The sequence below is a fragment of the Narcine bancroftii genome, chromosome 4 (genome assembly GCF_036971445.1).
Source record: "Narcine bancroftii isolate sNarBan1 chromosome 4, sNarBan1.hap1, whole genome shotgun sequence".
NCBI lineage: Eukaryota > Metazoa > Chordata > Chondrichthyes > Torpediniformes > Narcinidae > Narcine > Narcine bancroftii.
The window spans coordinates 20,574,417-20,590,615 of NC_091472.1; the positions used below are offsets into that span (position 1 = coordinate 20,574,417).

Genomic DNA, 16,199 nt, shown 5'->3' on the forward strand with positions numbered 1-16,199 from the left:
GGTAATTTTTTCTAATGGAATACACTTATTCATTTCTATGTACCATTGTTGTATTTTTAAAGGTGTTTCCATTTTATAAGTTATCATGCATTTTTTTTGCTGCTGCTATTGCAATCAAAATGGATCGTTTTTTAACTCTGTCTAATTTTCGTCCCATTTCTTTGTCCTTTATGTTGTTTAACAGGAAGATTTTTGGGCCTTTTGCTATCTTATTTTTTGTGATTCTATTTAATATTGAGTTTAAATCCTCCCAAAAGTTTTTCACTTTTGTACATGTCCAAGTTGCATGTACCAATTTCTTGTTTACAGCGGAAACATTTGTCTGATAGTGTTGGATTCCATTCTTTTAATATTTGAGGTGTAGCATATATCTATGGAGCGAAGTGTTTATTGTATTAGTCCTGGTACCTGCACATAGTTCCATTCATGTTTCATTCTTTATCTATATATTTAAGTCTTTCACAACATTATTTGGGTTTATATATTACTTCATCTTTTATCTTGTTTTGCAATTTAATATACATGTTTGTAATAAATGTTTTTTCTATCATTATTGTCCATGATTAAATATTCAAAGAAACTACTGTCAGGCAACCTTAGACTAGCTCCCAGCTTCTCTTTTAAATATGTTTTCAGTTGATAATATTAATATATTGTACCATGTGATAGTCCATATTTATCTTTTAACTGTTTGAATGTCAAGAAGTTATTTCCCAGAAAGCAATCTTTTATTCTTTTAATTCTTTTTCTTGACCATTCCTTGAAGAATAAATTATCCATTGTAAAAGGAATTAATGGGTTTTGCATCAGGAACATTTTTGGTATTTGATTATTTATCATCTTTCGTTTTAGATGCATTCTCCATATTTTTAATATATGATGTAGTATTGGTAGATTGTTATGTTGCACCAGTTTCTCATTCCATTTATAGAGTAAGTGTTCAGGAAAATTTTCCTCTAATTTAATTTTTGCTCCTTCCTGGTAGAAGTTTAACAAAAATCTTAATTGGGCTGACCTATAATCGTTTTTGAAATTTGGTAACTGCAGCCCCACTTGTTTATATGTCCATGTTAGTTTTTCCAAAGCTACTCTTGTTTTTTTGCCTTTCCATAGGAATTTTCTTATTAATTTATTCAGTTTTTTGATTGGTAACGTTTGGAATAAGTACTGTAGTCTTGGAAATACATTGTTTTAATGCTGTTCACTCTCCCTATTCAAGTTACTTGTAGTTCTTTCCATTTCTCTAAATCCTCTTGGTTTTTTTTCATTAATGGTTGATAATTTAACTTCTACAAATGATTTAAATTATTGTCTATTCTGATACCTAAGTAATGTATGGCCTGTGATTGCCATTTAAAAGGAGATTCCTTTTTACATTTTGTATAGTCATCTGTATTCATTGGCATCACCTCACTTTTATCAATATTAACCTTGTATCCTGATGTCGCCCTGTATTCTTTCAATTTTGTATGTAACCTCTTCATTAATTTTTCAGGGTATGTTAAGCATGCTTGAGTATCTTAAGTATGTTAAGATGATATTAAGTATAATATCATCTGCAAATAAACTAATTTTAAATTCTTCCTCTTTTATTTTTATTCCCTTTATCATGGAGTCTTTTCTTCTCAGTTCTGCCAATGGTTCTATAACTAAAGCAAGCAGGAAAGGTGATATAGTGGGCATCCCTGTCTTGTTGACCTACTCAATTTAAAGTAAACTGAAACCTATCCATTTGTTACTACTCTCGCCATAGGACCATTATATAGTGCCTTGATCCATTTAATGAATTTTTTGGGTAATTTGAATTTCTGTAGTACTTGAAGGCTTTCTCTACATCAAGAGCTACTGCCACTGTTGGATCTTTGCTTGTTTGTGCTATATGAATCAGATTAATAAATTTACACACATTATCTGCCGTTGTTCTGTTTTTAACAAATCCCGCCTGGTTTAGCTTCACCAATTTTAGTACACAATCCGTTAATCTATTCGCTAATAGTTCTGCAATTTGTAGTCAGTATTTAGTAAAGATATTGGCCAATATGAAGCCGGTGACATCGGGTCTTTTCCTGTTAGAATTTCTGAGATTATTGCCATTTTACAAGAATTTGGCAGATTCTGGGTTTCTTCCACTTGTTTCGTTGCCTTTAAGAGGGGCAGAATTAATTACTGAATACCTTGTAAAACTCTGTGGGAAATCCATGTTCGCCTGGTGCTTTATTATTTGGTAGTGTCATTAGTGTATCAAATATTTCTGTGGTTGTCAGGGGTTTTAGTAATGTGTCTTGTTCTTCCGATTGTAATTGAGGTAATTCAATGTTTGACAAGAATTCATCTATTTCAGTGTTCTTCCCTAGGTTTTCAGTTTGATATAAGTTGCTTATAAAATTTCTTAAAATTTTTATTTATCTCTTGTGGTTTATATGACATCTGACTCTTCCCCTTTCTTGTTGCTACAATAGTCCTTGTTGCTTGCTTGGTTTTCAATTGCCAAGCCAAAAATTTTATAGGTTTTCTCTCCTAATTCATAATATCTTTGTTTTGTTTTCATTAAAAAACTGTTACACTTGGTATGTTTATAATGTGTCATATTTTAATTTTTTCTCCAGCAAATCTCTTTTTTCCATATTCTCTCTTTTCATTAAATCTTTATCCATAATCACTATATATTTTTCCAACTGTTTTATTTCTTAGCAGTATTTTTTAAAATTTTGGTCGTATAACTAATTATTTGCCCTCTAATAAAGGCTTTCATCGTATCCCTTAATATAAATTTATCTGTACAGAATTTGTATTCGTCTCAAAGTATATTTTGATTTGTTGTTTTATATACTCCTGAAAAAGTCTTGCCTTTTTAACAGTGTGGGATTCAGCCTCCATTCGTATACTTTCAGCAGAATATCTTTCAGAGCAATTGATAATAGAAAGGGTGAATGGTCTGATAAATATTGCCTCATATTCAGTCTATCGGACTCTCCCTTGACTTGGGCAGACAATAAAAATATCGATCCAAGAATAAGTTTTATGCCTTTTAGAATAACATGAGTAATTTCTCCTTTGGATGTTGATTTCTCCATATATCTATTTTCATACCTTGCATTGAACAATGTAAATTTGGCTGCTTTATTTTTTTGTGGTATTTTTCTTGGTTTTATTTATGATGGGTCAAAGCTAAAATTAAAATCTCCCCCTAGTAAAATATGTCCTTGTGTATTTGATTTTTTTTTAATTGTCCTGCATAAATTTCTGGTCATCTTCATTAGCCACATAAATGTTTAACAAATTTCAAGATTCTGAATAAATCTGGCATACCATCATTACATATCTACCCACCAGGTCAATAATTGGTAAATCATTATTATTAATTAAGAAAGCTACTCCCCTGGCTTTTGAATTGTACGATGATGCTGCAACATGACCTACCAGTCTCTCTTCAGTTTAAAATGTTCTGCCTCTGTTAGGTGTGTTTCTTGTACAAATGCTATGTCTATTTTTCTTTTTTAAGTAATGACACTAATTATTCCTCTTAATTTGGTTGTGTATTCCATTAATATTGATTGTCATATATTTCAATCATTCATTTTATTAACCCATTTTTACCTCTGCCATCTCCTCAAACCCTTCATCTCTCTTCCTCTAAAGCTACATTTTTGAATGTTCTTTTTACTATGCGCACTGACACAATTACCATGAAAATAACATAAACTATAAAAAGATTAGAGTTGTTTAAAAAAAACAAAAGGAAATGCCCCCCTTAATGAGTTGTCTTTGCTAACTTGCAAGACAACCACAATGCCCTTTACTTCGTGGGTTGGGGTATAAACTGCAATTGCCAGCTGATTTCGCAGCAGACTATCCCTCTCCCATCCTCAGCCCTCCCCCAGAGAAATTACAATATATTCTAAAAAATAAAACAAATCTTTTTATATATATATATATATATAATCCAGCTATTAGCTTTCAAACCTATTTATATACATTATTTTTGTCTTTTTGTTATTTTCTTTACTCTTCTTGTTGCTTATTTGGTAATTGTTCCTGGGTTTGGAAACGGTCTGTTTTGTTCGCCAGGGATAAATTTCTTCAAACCTGCAGGATGACATCGTACAAATTTTTAACCTTTCCTCCATAGTAAAGTTTTTGTTGAGTTGAATTCCTTACGCTTCTTTAAAAGATCGAAGCTTATGTCTGGGTAGCAGAATGTTTTATTCTTATTGTATTCCAATGGTCTTTTGATTTCTTTTACTCTTCTAACAGCCAGCTCCAATGTTTTCTCCCTGGTCATATATTGCAGTAATTTTACCAATATGGAACACGGTTTCTGCTGCGGTTGCAGTTTTGGTTCCAAAGCTCTCAGGGCTCTTTCAATTTCTCTCTTAGAGTTCTTCTGATCCCAAAATCTGTAGGATCCGTCGTTTTAAAAATACTTTTATATCTTCACCTTCTTTCAGACCCACTATTTGTATATTATTATCTCTACTAAAATTCTCTAGAATGTCAATTTTTTTTGGCCACTAAGTCATGTGACTTCATAATCTCTTTGTCCCAAGCTTCCAATTTAAAAAAAAAATTAGGTCACTTACATTTCCAAACCTGTCACTCTGTCTTCCACTTCTTCACATTGCTTTTTCATATCTGTCATTATATTTTCCATTCTTTGTATTTTTACATCTGTTTCTTGTATAGACTTTCTAATAGCTTTAAACTCAGACATCATTGTTTCCATTAAAGTTCTTATTTGTTCATCAGTGTTTTTTATCCTCCATCTGGATTTGCCTTTCACCTTGTGTTTTTTTTTCTGTAGATCTTTAGCTTCTTCTAAAGCTTCTCTTTCTTGGTCCATGATTTAGCTCAATAAGGAGCCCGTTTCCATCATTTCTCCCGTAGTTATTCCTGATGTATTAGCAGCAACTTGCTGCCGACAACCACACTCATTGGTGACTTTTTTAAAATGCATTACCGCACATGCACCCTGGCATTTCTCTTTCTGGCTCCGTGAGCCATTGCTTAAGTACACCGTGCATGACAACCCTCCCCCCTGAGCTGCCCGCTTACTGGCTTCACAGCTCAGGCTGTCCTCTTCGGGAGAGTTCCTGGCTTGCAAAATCTGGCAAGGCCTTCTTCTTTGTTGTCGGGTGATTTCTTTGTTTCCTCCTTACTTGTCCTTGTAGGCTTTTCTTTCTTCGGAGCCATCTTCAGGCTTTTCTTGTACTGTTTATTTAACAATTTTTTTTATGTTTTATTTCAAACCTTTGCTTTTCTGTCGCTTTTTTCAACTTTCTCTGGAAAGGGCTGGTTCTACCTGACCAGCCACTGCTCCATCATGTGACCACCTTTGTAAAGTTGAGAGCTGAATGCAAAGTATATTCAGAGTCTGCTTTCCAGGGCACGCCAGCTACACAAGTCCAGTGATGGAGTCTATGGTTAAATGGGTTGGTATTTGACCTTTGATTCCATACTTTGACATTTGACTGTTGGTCATCTTGTAGTGTGATGCGGCAGATTGTTTAATTGGTATTGGATCTTGAGATTTTACCTTTACTCAGCTGTGCTGAGTTATTTTTATGCTGAGATGTTGTTTTGTCATTCTTTGAAGATTTTTTTTGCCACTCCTCACCTTTGACAACTGTATTAAGTTCTGCCTTCTTGCTTTCAATATCAATTTATTTGAAATGCAGCTTTCAACAGAATGAATGGGTTGTTGTTTCCTCAGCCTGCAGCCCAGAGAAAAGTATTTCAGTCTAGTTGAGTTTGGAAAGGCTGCAGCACCTTCCAGATCAGGAATTGTTTTAAAGTGATTCAAAATCATCCATCAAGCAATTGAACTGGAACAAAATTCTCTCATCGTGAGATTGCAATAAATTTTTCTTGAAAAAGTGCTCAAGATTTCTGACGGTTTTTCTGCTCTCCTTGATGCTGAGTTCCTCTAGATAGGTTGACCTCTCTCACCTGTTTGCAGTGATCGCTGATCCAGATACAATCTGTCTTCCAATAACTGCTTTATTGGTGAAGAAAATCCATTCAATTATTCTTTGCAACAAAACAAAATGACTACTTGAGATATGGTTATGCACACTTGAAATGAGTATACGATATATTTCTGTTCAATTAAAAATTAATGCAAAATTATCTTGTTAATAAATATTGAACCTGGGAAAATATTCCGACTATCACAGTGTTCTTGGTGGCAGACCCTTGTGTAATAAAGTGGTCATGGGATAGCTATTCAGCATCTTTCATGAATAACCATTGCAAATTTTCAAACTAATGCCACTAAAAGCGGTTTAAACGCTACTTTCTGTTTTGATTTACGGCTTGTCATACAAATTTTGAAATGTGCACAAGATGACTCCATGGGGAATGGGAGCATTGCATTTCCCAATGTATTTGATTGCTTTGGCTTTCTTAGTTGACTGTTAATTTTCTGAGGCAGCAAGTATCATGCAGCTGTACACAACAGCTGGTAGCTGCAGTAGAAATTTTCAGCCATCCTAAAATCCAGCAGGCGCTCTCATTTCCTGTGACAGCTTCTGGCATCTGGCTTTAATTGGTGCAGAGAACGTACTGATACTTATGGCAGGGAGCATTGTATGCTTCTCACTGTGCTGTGAAGAATAAGTGAACGTTCAAATCTCTGCTTTCTTCACTCCACAGGATGACGTAACCTTGAATAAGGATTTAGTGGCAGCAGAAATGAGCTTGACATCCTGGTTTTTGGTGAGCAGCGGAGGCACTCGTCACCGCCTACCACGTGAAATGATCTTTGTAGGCCGGGATGACTGTGAATTGATGTTGCAGGTAACTGATTTAAGGGATGATGCAATACTTTTTGTATGTGTAGTTGAACTTAGACTGAACTCAGTAGGACAATTCAGATTTTATTTGGATATATTGTCAGCAGTTATTAAAATTATTTGTATTGTTTATCATATACTACATTGTATGTTTAGAACCACAGTTTTTGAATATGAACTTGACCCTTTTCTTTTTTGTGTATGTTAAGCATGGAAGAGGGAAGCTGCAGATTTGAAACTAACCAAAATGAATATTGCCACATCTAATATTCATTTGGAATCCAACTTTAGATGTATTCAGACCAGTGGTGAAATTTTTTTTTAAAAACTTGATTTCAATTCCATCTTCTTATGTGCCATGACAGTTTGTTTTATTTGATTTGCCAGAAATTTACCCAAGTGTTTTCCAACTTTTATAGAGATTTTGTTTCTTTTCCCCCTCCTCTTTGTGCACTTTTATTTTGCATAACTTCATTTTTAAATTTTTTCCAGATGGCCAAAGTGTGCAAGGTCCTGCAGATACGAGTGAGTAGGAAGAATATATGAACGAGTGTTGTTTCTTTAGGATTGGAATTTGTTTCCTAAAGTTGCGTGAAACGTTTCAGTGAAATAGAACCTCAAAAGAAATTGTGACAAGAATATACTGTGGGTTAAATCAACACTCTCACTTCTCTTGTATTCCTTCTCCTCCCTCATCAATAAATATGTGGATATTAGCTGTTGAGTTTAAAATTAGAGACAAATAAATGATTTATAGTTTAAGGTCACATGTTCTCTTTATTGGTTTTTACATGTCGATGCGTTTTTTTTTACATTAATGCATTCAACTCTGTTTGAGATAAATCTATTAGCAAATGTAGCATGTTTCGTGGGTATTACCAACACCGAAATGTAGCACGTTTCATGGGTGTTACCAACACTGAAATGTAGCACGTTTCATGGGTATTACCAACACTGAAATGTAGCACGTTTCATGGGTATTACCAACACCGAAATAACCATCAACTTCCTCTTTGAACCTCAAAGATTTTAAGTAAAAGGATGCAAGAGATCTAGATCCCAGTCCAGTAGATGTGGGCTCAAGTTCTGATCCTTTATGGTTTATTTAAGAACAATATCCACAATAAAGCAGAAAAAAGTAGTTTATTTGCATGTATTAATTTTTTTTAAAAAAGCTGATAAGTGCTCAGCAGGTTAGTCCTGATCCATAGATGAAGGGAGTTGGCAGTTCAGATAAGAACTTTGAAGGAGCGAAAACTGCAAGGAGGGGGATATGCCTCTAATAGGGTAAAACAGATATGACCATGGCAATAATTTGTATGCAAGATTATCTGGCCAGTGTGTATATGGGAGCAGTTAGAGAGTGAAAACATAAAAGAATGCAAGATTTGCAAAATGTTTAAATGGGTAACTGATACAGACAGAGAAATTAAATTACTGAATGTAGTAATATTGATTCCAGAAGGCTGCTATATGGCCAGATAGAAGAAGGTCCTGATCCATTGGCTTGATTTGGGTCTCATTGTTACAATGGAAGATGAATCAGAATGGGAGGGGGGTGAGGAATTAAACTAGCAGGCAATAGGAAGCTCAAGGTTCCTCGTGTGGACAATGCAGGTATTCCAAAAAATGGTCACTAAACTGCATCTGGTTTCTCTATTGTAGCACCAATGAAAAACACTAAATGAATTATACTGGATGTTTTGCAACTTTAATTCTCCATACCACTCCCATTCTTTCTTACTGGTCTTTGGCCTTCTGCAATAATGCCCACTGCTAGCTTGAGGAGTAGCACCTCATCTTCAGTCTGGGGATATTGTGTCTTCTGGATTCTTTGAATTCTACAACTTCAGGAAACTTAGTTTCTCTGCAAATAAAAAAAAACGTAGGTGATGGAAATCTAGAACAAAAAATAATCAGAAAATGCTGGAAATATTCAGCAGGTGAGGCTGCATCTCAACAATTTGTTTCTCATCCAGGAATTCCTAACCTGAAGAAGTTCCATTCTGCTCTCCAGTTTTTCTTTCTGTCTCTCTTGCTTTGTGGTGTCTCTTTTCTGATGAAGTGTCTCTGACCTGAAAAGTTTACTTTCTTTACCCACAGATGTGAATGATCTGAGAATTTCCAGCATTTTATTTGTCTTTATCAATCATGCTTCTGTAATAGTGGCACATCTTGTGGTTTTTCTCTCCCAAAAGTGGAAGACGTGGCCACCATTTTGCAGCTTCTACGTTCTTTTTCCATCTGCTTCCATTCACTTATTAACCTAATAACCTTGTTTAGAAATCCCCTTGGCCACCCTCGTTTTCCCCTCTCTGCAGGCTAAGAAACTTCTTTTCTCTCTTTTGCAATTCTGATGAAGGATCTTAGATCTGAATATTTGACCACTGAGTATTTTCATTAGTTGAGTTCCTGGCCTGCCAAGAAATTTGGTTCTATCTTGATTGTTACCGAGAAAAACTATATTAACAAAATAATAATGTTCCTATTCTGTATTTCTCTTCTATTTGACAGTTCAGGATAAACAATGTTAGTTAAAAACTCCAAAATACTTTTGAAGTGCTGACTTTCAAATTATTCAACTAATCTGAAAAGTTGACTTTTATTTACAGATATAGAATGCGGTCGTAAATCAATTTTTCCCTGGAGTTCTCTATCCGTTTTGTAGATGTTCATGAGATATAAACAATTTCAATAAATAAGAATGTATCACTGTTGTGGCTAGAGTAGAAGTGTTTAATTGCATTTAGCTGTTCCTCTTTGTAGGTCACATGCTTAAACGCTAGGCCTTTTCACACCGCATTGTAAAATGTAGATTCCCTGGAAATTCTCCTGGGAACCCTCTCTCTCCCTGCAGTGTGAAGAGCCAAGTGACCAAGCAGGGAAGCCTCGTGATGTCAGCGCTTGTGTGCTGTGTCACAAAGGTGATTAAAATTAAAAGATGCTTATCACCAGAGAACAGCAAGCCGCTTCGGCCCTTCGCGACAGCAGTACAATGCAGGATGAAAGGGCATCCTTGTTAACCATAATCCCTTATGCAGCTGTATTTACCAGAGTGGTTCCAGCTGCGTGAGGGATTATGGGAAATTAAGTCGGCCATTCATCCTGCATTGTGCCACTGTTACGATGTACTCAAGCATGCCTGAAGTTGGGGGGGGGTGGTACGTGAGCGACCAACCGATGGAGGGAGGGGGCGGGTGACCTACTGACGGCCAGGGGAGAGGAGACAGGCGAGAGACCGATGGACAGGCGGGGACGAAGCGGACTGGCAATCAACAGAATGGGGAAGGGGGTAACTTGCTCTTATTTCTGAGAGTGTGTAATGCGTCATCAGTTGGGGGTGGGGGTCCCCATAAATTGCCGGGGAAGGCAAATTCCCAGGAATTTGGGCCATAGTGTGAAAGGCCTGGGAGGTCCTGAATTCCTGGGAATTTTTCTGGGATAAAGTAGGGTCACCGCTCGCCTGCGGTGTGAAAACACCTCCTGAAACTTTGAGTTCAGGCTGTCCTAGATTTCTTCTCTCGTTTTACAATATTTATGTGAAATATCTGATGCTTTTTCACTTGAACTGGTATGTAGTATAGTCCTATAATTGCTATTTGTCCCATTAAAAAGTTTCTGTAATGATTTCAGGTCTGTTAACTTCTGTACTCTAAATTATTTAATTGCATGGTTGGTATAGCAGTAGATCATTGTTAAGATGTAATTTTAGTTTTATTCTAAACAATGTCATGCATGTTTTGGCAAGGCTAGGGTTGTCTCTTAACATCTTTCTTTTAAATGTGAACAGAAATGTCAGAACTGGGGAAACTTGTGCCCGAAAATCTATCAGTGATTGGCTTTACCTATGTGGACAGTATTGACTTTGGCTATCTATAAATTTACTCAATATATTCTCATCCATAAGTCCACAATTTTGCAATGTCAGGAAATTGTGTCACCATGGATATCACTTGCAAACTTTATTGTTCCAGTAATGGGCTTTCTTCATCAGCAAAAATACTTTTTACTCTTCACCTGCATGAATCTTGTTGGATTATCTTTTTAACCACAACTATCTGCAATACTACAATTAAGTGCCTGATTGAAGATCTCTTGGCAATGAATTCTTTAATTATATATGTGAAACTGACTAACTCTTTCAAGGATTGAAGATAACTAATCATGTGCATCGTTTACTCGCGAATGTTAGTCTATGAAAGTAATTCTGCAATCTTAAATCAAAACATGCATGGAATACTTAGCATCAAGGAAGATTATGTTGAAACAGCATTGTTTTCTGGAACTTCTCAACTCAGCGGAACAAACAAAATTTTGCAGCATAGAAACCAGGATCTTCAGCCAGAGACGAATGCCTAGCATAAGACCTTACAAGAATTGTAAAATAACTATGAAGAGACAAGAATGGAATTTAAAAAGTCAATGCTTGCAGCCAATGTATTGGAGTATTTTGAAGGAAGGAGCAGTTTGAACCCAATGATCTTCTAAGCTGAATCAGAAAAAAAGTTAAGTTAAATGGGTTGCCAGCCTGAATAGCTGCTTGATGGCTATTCAAGCATAGCCCTAGTATACCTTAGAACTATTACGCTAAATAATATGTCTAATATCCGTAATTTTGAACCAAAAGATTACATAAACCACTACACCATTCTACTTCTGTAATACCAGGCTTTGTGTTTCCAAATTAAACACTGTTTAACTCTCTTGCTCAGTCAGTGCTCATCTAATTCCTCAGTTTCAAACAGCTGGGAGAAAAGGCATTCAATTAAACAAACATTCAGGATCTCCTCTTTTATTTCTGCAAGGGCTTTTGTGATTATGAAGTTCCTCCACTATGTCTGTAGACCAGATCTAGGTAATTGCAAATACATTTCTGCAAGGGAAATTTTGATTACCCTGAATATGTAGTATGGATCAAGATCCTAAGCCTCAATAGGATGTAATGTTCTTGGTGTGCAAGATTTCTCAAGATGCTTTGTACCATGCAAACTGGAAAAAGTTAAAGGGATAGATTTTGAAGAGCTATTTCATTCAGCTGGTGATCATGAAAATGGACATAAATGTAGACGTCAAATCAAGGATTCTTTTGGTATCGCCCTTGACATGGGTAGTGTTTTCAAATCAATGATGATAACAAATTATAGTAGCAACTATAGTATCAATAAAGGGTTCTGTAATAGTTAATAGTTAATTTTGTTTTGATAAATCTTCAAGTAAACATGAAATGAGATTTTTTAACTCTAATGAAATAAAAAATGGGGCAAATATTGTTCTTTCTCGCAGTCCCGCAGCGTGGACAAGCAACATGCTGTGATCAACTATAACTCCACTGAAGATGAGCATAAAGTTAAGGACCTTGGCAGTCTCAATGGGGTAAGTGTATGATGGCCAGTGACTGGTGCCATATTTTTTATTAAATTTTTAAAAATTATTTCAAGCTGTTGAGTAGGTTTTTTTTTTGCTTTTATTACCAACAACTGCAGTATTTGTCTTTTGAAATAATTTAATATCTTTCACCTGTGGAGCTATGAGGTACAAAAGTTTAGTTGAAGTGTTCCCTGGAGTCCTTTATCAAAGCAATTCCATCTTTCCAAGAATCTCAGCTGATTGATTAAGTGATGGATCCACTTTAGTTGCTGCATAGGCTCTAACACACTTTTGATTATTTTTAAAAACTCACAATTGGCCTGAAATTTGCAATCAGCAGTATTTGCTCCAAACCTCCAAGCTGCCTGTGAACATCCAGCTGTTTGTGACATCAGTGTTTGAACATTGTTTGCTCTCACTTTGGGACAATTCCTGGTTTTGTTCTCTGAAAGTCGCTTTTAATTAAGATTTTTATGCTCAACAATTGAGACAATAAAAAGTATAATTTTTAGGCAGCTTTTATAAACATTTTATGGATCATAAAATAAAGATATAGAAATGCATATTCTCAGGATTAAGATTTTTACACTGTCAAATGACCAGGCACTGTGGTCGCACAGTCAGTAAAGTATTGGGCTAAAAATCAAACAGCGACAGTGGAATTAAAATTAATTAGATAACCTGAGTAATCTCTGACTGTGAATGGATCCATATGTATGGAAGAGGGAGGGAGGGAGGGACTGTTTTGTTTTTATTTGTTGTGTTTGTGAGAAAAAGTTTAATGTATTGTATATTTAAAATGTAGCTATGTATAATTTTTGGAAAAAACAAAAATAAAATTTAAAATTAAATAACCTGACATTTTGAAAACTAATGAGTCGGTTATGGCAATCACAAAAGAGCCATAATTTTGTTTAAAAATAAATAACAATTGTGGTTCACTAAATCCTTAGCAAAAAGATTCTGCCATCGTTGATAGTCAGGTTTTTGGTCAACTTCTTGTGCAGTCTTCAAATGATTAAAGAAGCTATTCGTGTTAAGAACAGGAAATGCTTGAGGAGCTGAACTGGTTAGATGGCATCTGTGGAAAGAGAAACTGTTTCAGGTCCAGTACATTTGATCAACCATTCAGTTACATAAAATCACTTTGTTGAAGAAGACAAAGGATAAGAGCTGGCTGGTAATCTGGCTTTGACCTAAACCCTAAATTCAGAAACTGTAGTCATTCAAAGCCCAGTCGACCTTGCAGAGCACTGATCACGTGGGGAAGAGTGTCTAAATTGGGACAAGTGTCTCACAGATTTGCCAAGTGACTGCCCGATATAGTTGCACTTTCAGGATCAAACCTTAAAGTTAGCATAAAACAATCCACTGAAGGAACTGGCAAGATGAGCAGCAAAGAATAGTCAGCATTTTGGGTTAGAACTTCCATCAAGGCTGAGGGTTCAGAGGGGTGATGGCCAGTATAGGAGAGGTGTCAGTAGGGGATTGGTGAAGCAGAGAAGAGTGAATGTTGATTCACAGATGAGAAGGGGGAGGCAGTTGATTGCCAGGGACCAGACAAAGGGGGAAAGAGGCAAGAAGAAAAAAGGGATCAGAAAATGAGTCAAATAGGGTGGAGTTGAAGATGCTTAGAGTATTGGTTGATGAGAGGAAACAAAGACTGCCTGTGATGGATTTGAAAAGGGGGCAGGTAAGACTGGGTGGTTGACTGGGTCAGGGATATGTGAGAACAAAAATGCAGTGGGGAGGGAAAAGAACAGAAATAAGAGAATAAGAATTGGAAAATTCATTGTTTGCATCATTTGGCTGTAGACTCCCCAGATAAAATACAAGATGTTGTTGGGCCTCACTCAAGCAGTGGAAAAAGCCAAAGATGGACAGGTTGTTGTGCAAGTAGGAAGGGGAGTTGAAATGGCACTGGGAGTGCGGATGACCATTGAGGACATAGCAGGTGTGCTGAGAAACAATTCCCTAGGTCTGTGTTTGCTCTCACCACTTTGGAGGAAATCACATTTGCGAGCACCAAATGCAGTGGATGATTTTGGAGGAGGTTGATATGAATCTTTGCCTCGTGTGGAAGGGCGGTTTCGGTGACGTGGGTGGAGGTTTAAGAGCAACAATTGCACCTCCTGCTGTTGCAGGGGAAAAGATTGAGTCATGGAGAAGTAGATAGGGAAGGATGAGCAGACAAGGGAATCAGAGAGGGGGTGATCCCTGCAGAAGGTGGAAAAGATGAAGAGGAGTAAATGTGGCTGATGGAATCTAATTGATGCTGAGGAAACTCAGCAGGTATGCAGCATCAGTGAAAACCAAAAGGCAGTTAAAGCAGAGTTGATGATGAGTTTATTGTCATACACACTATACAATATACATGTGAGCCAAAATCCTTGCTGCAACCAAGCGGTACTCGTAAAGAATATCTATAATAAATTAAATGAATGGAGACAGTAAATACATAAGATAGATAACGCACTTACAATGCCAGCGACCGGATTTGAATCCAGCATTGCGTGTAAGGAGTTTGTAGGTTCTCGCCATTTCCTCAAGGTACTCCAGTTTCTTCCCAAAGATGTAGAGTTTGTAGGTTAATTTGTTACGTGGGTGTATTTTGGGGAGTTTGGTCTTGTGGGCCTGTTACTGTGCTATAATCTCTAAATTAAATATCTATAAATATTCACAATAATCCTAGTGCAAAAAGTGTCTTGCAATAATGCAAACAGTCCTTTTGTAATGTCTCAACCGTCTATGATCAGTGTACCCAAGGGAAATTCAACTGTCTGGTAGATGTTGGAAAGAAACTGTTCTTGAACTTGGAGGAGCTGGTTTTAAGGCTTCTGTACTTTCTGCCTGAAGGTAGCAATGAGAAGAAATTGTGACCAGGGTGGTGGAGGTCCTTTATGATGTTGGCTGTCATGCCTCACATAGATGTCTGCAATGGATGGGAGATCAGAGCCTGTGATGGACTTGTTTATGTTTACTAACTTGTGCAGCTTTCTGCATTCCAGGCTGTTAAATAGAAGTTTGATTGAGTGTCCGACAATATGCCAAATCACCTTAGACTCCTTAAAAACTAGAGCCGTTGATATGCCTTCTTCATTGTTGCCTCTATGCTGGCTACAGGAAAGATCTTCTGAAATATAAACTCTCAAAAACTTGAAGGTTCTGACTCTCTCCATCCCTTTCTCCATCAGTGCAGTTGAAATTGATGACTTCTACCTGGCTGCAGGAAACAAATGCAATGCAGATGTCGATATAACGCAAGAAGAAATGGGGAGCAGTGTCAGGGTAGATTCCACTTGACAACAAAAAAGCTTGAATGTTCAGGACCCATATAATTTCCCATGTCCTTACCTTTGGAGAAATTAGAACATGCTAGTTTTTTCTCCATGTGCGGTTAATTCCTGTCCCACTTGCAGAGCTAAATCCTGAACTAATGGTTTCATGGTCCACAGATGAGCAAGAGATGCCAGATCCTAAGAAGTTTCATGCCATTTGGTCAAACACCATGAGCAGTTACAGAAGGTAGTGAAGTTAGCTCAGAACAACGCAAGGTTCCCTCCTCTCCATTGACTCCATTTGCATCTCATGCTGCCTGTGAAAGCCAGCCAACATAATTAAAGACCCACCGTACATTCTTCTCCCTTTTCCTGCCAGTGAGAAGGCTCAAGTAATCACCAATAGGTTGAACAACTGTTTCTTCTCCACATCCATCAGGCTTCTGAATGAATCTCATAACATTGCTAACATGCTTGTAATCGAATACATTGTAAATTGTACTCTTTGCACAACCAAATGAATGTTAGAGATAACCTGTCAGTCTATTTGCAGATGAACCCTTCTCACTGTACCAGATATTTTATGACAATCCTAAACCTGCTGCAGGGCGAGTACCCCTTATCCGAAGTTCTGAAATGCTCCAAAATCCGAAACTTTTTGAGCGTCGACATAATGCCACAAGTGGGCATCAGTTTGTTACAAGTCATTGCCATCGCCAGACCTGCATGCATTACTCACTGTTTTTTAGCCATCCAGCAGAAT

At 36.8% G+C, this 16,199-nt stretch overlaps 1 protein-coding gene across 16 annotated transcripts in view; it reads left to right on the forward strand.

The window, feature by feature from the left end:
- The window catches only part of cep170aa (centrosomal protein 170Aa), a 131,952-nt gene that overhangs the window by 28,101 nt on the left and 87,652 nt on the right, over window positions 1–16,199 (forward strand). For 4 of the 16 annotated variants that reach the window (XM_069930918.1, XM_069930916.1, XM_069930919.1 and 1 more), the window contains exons 1-4: window positions 4,696–5,429; window positions 6,652–6,795; window positions 7,284–7,316; window positions 12,075–12,164. In XM_069930918.1, coding sequence (XP_069787019.1) covers window positions 5,352–5,429; window positions 6,652–6,795; window positions 7,284–7,316; window positions 12,075–12,164 — 345 coding nt within the window. In that variant the 5' untranslated portion in view covers window positions 4,696–5,351. Of the gene's footprint in view, window positions 1–4,695; window positions 5,430–6,651; window positions 6,796–7,283; window positions 7,317–12,074; window positions 12,165–16,199 lie in introns of those variants that run through there. The other 12 variants (XM_069930906.1, XM_069930910.1, XM_069930908.1 and 9 more) reach the window with 5 other exon arrangements.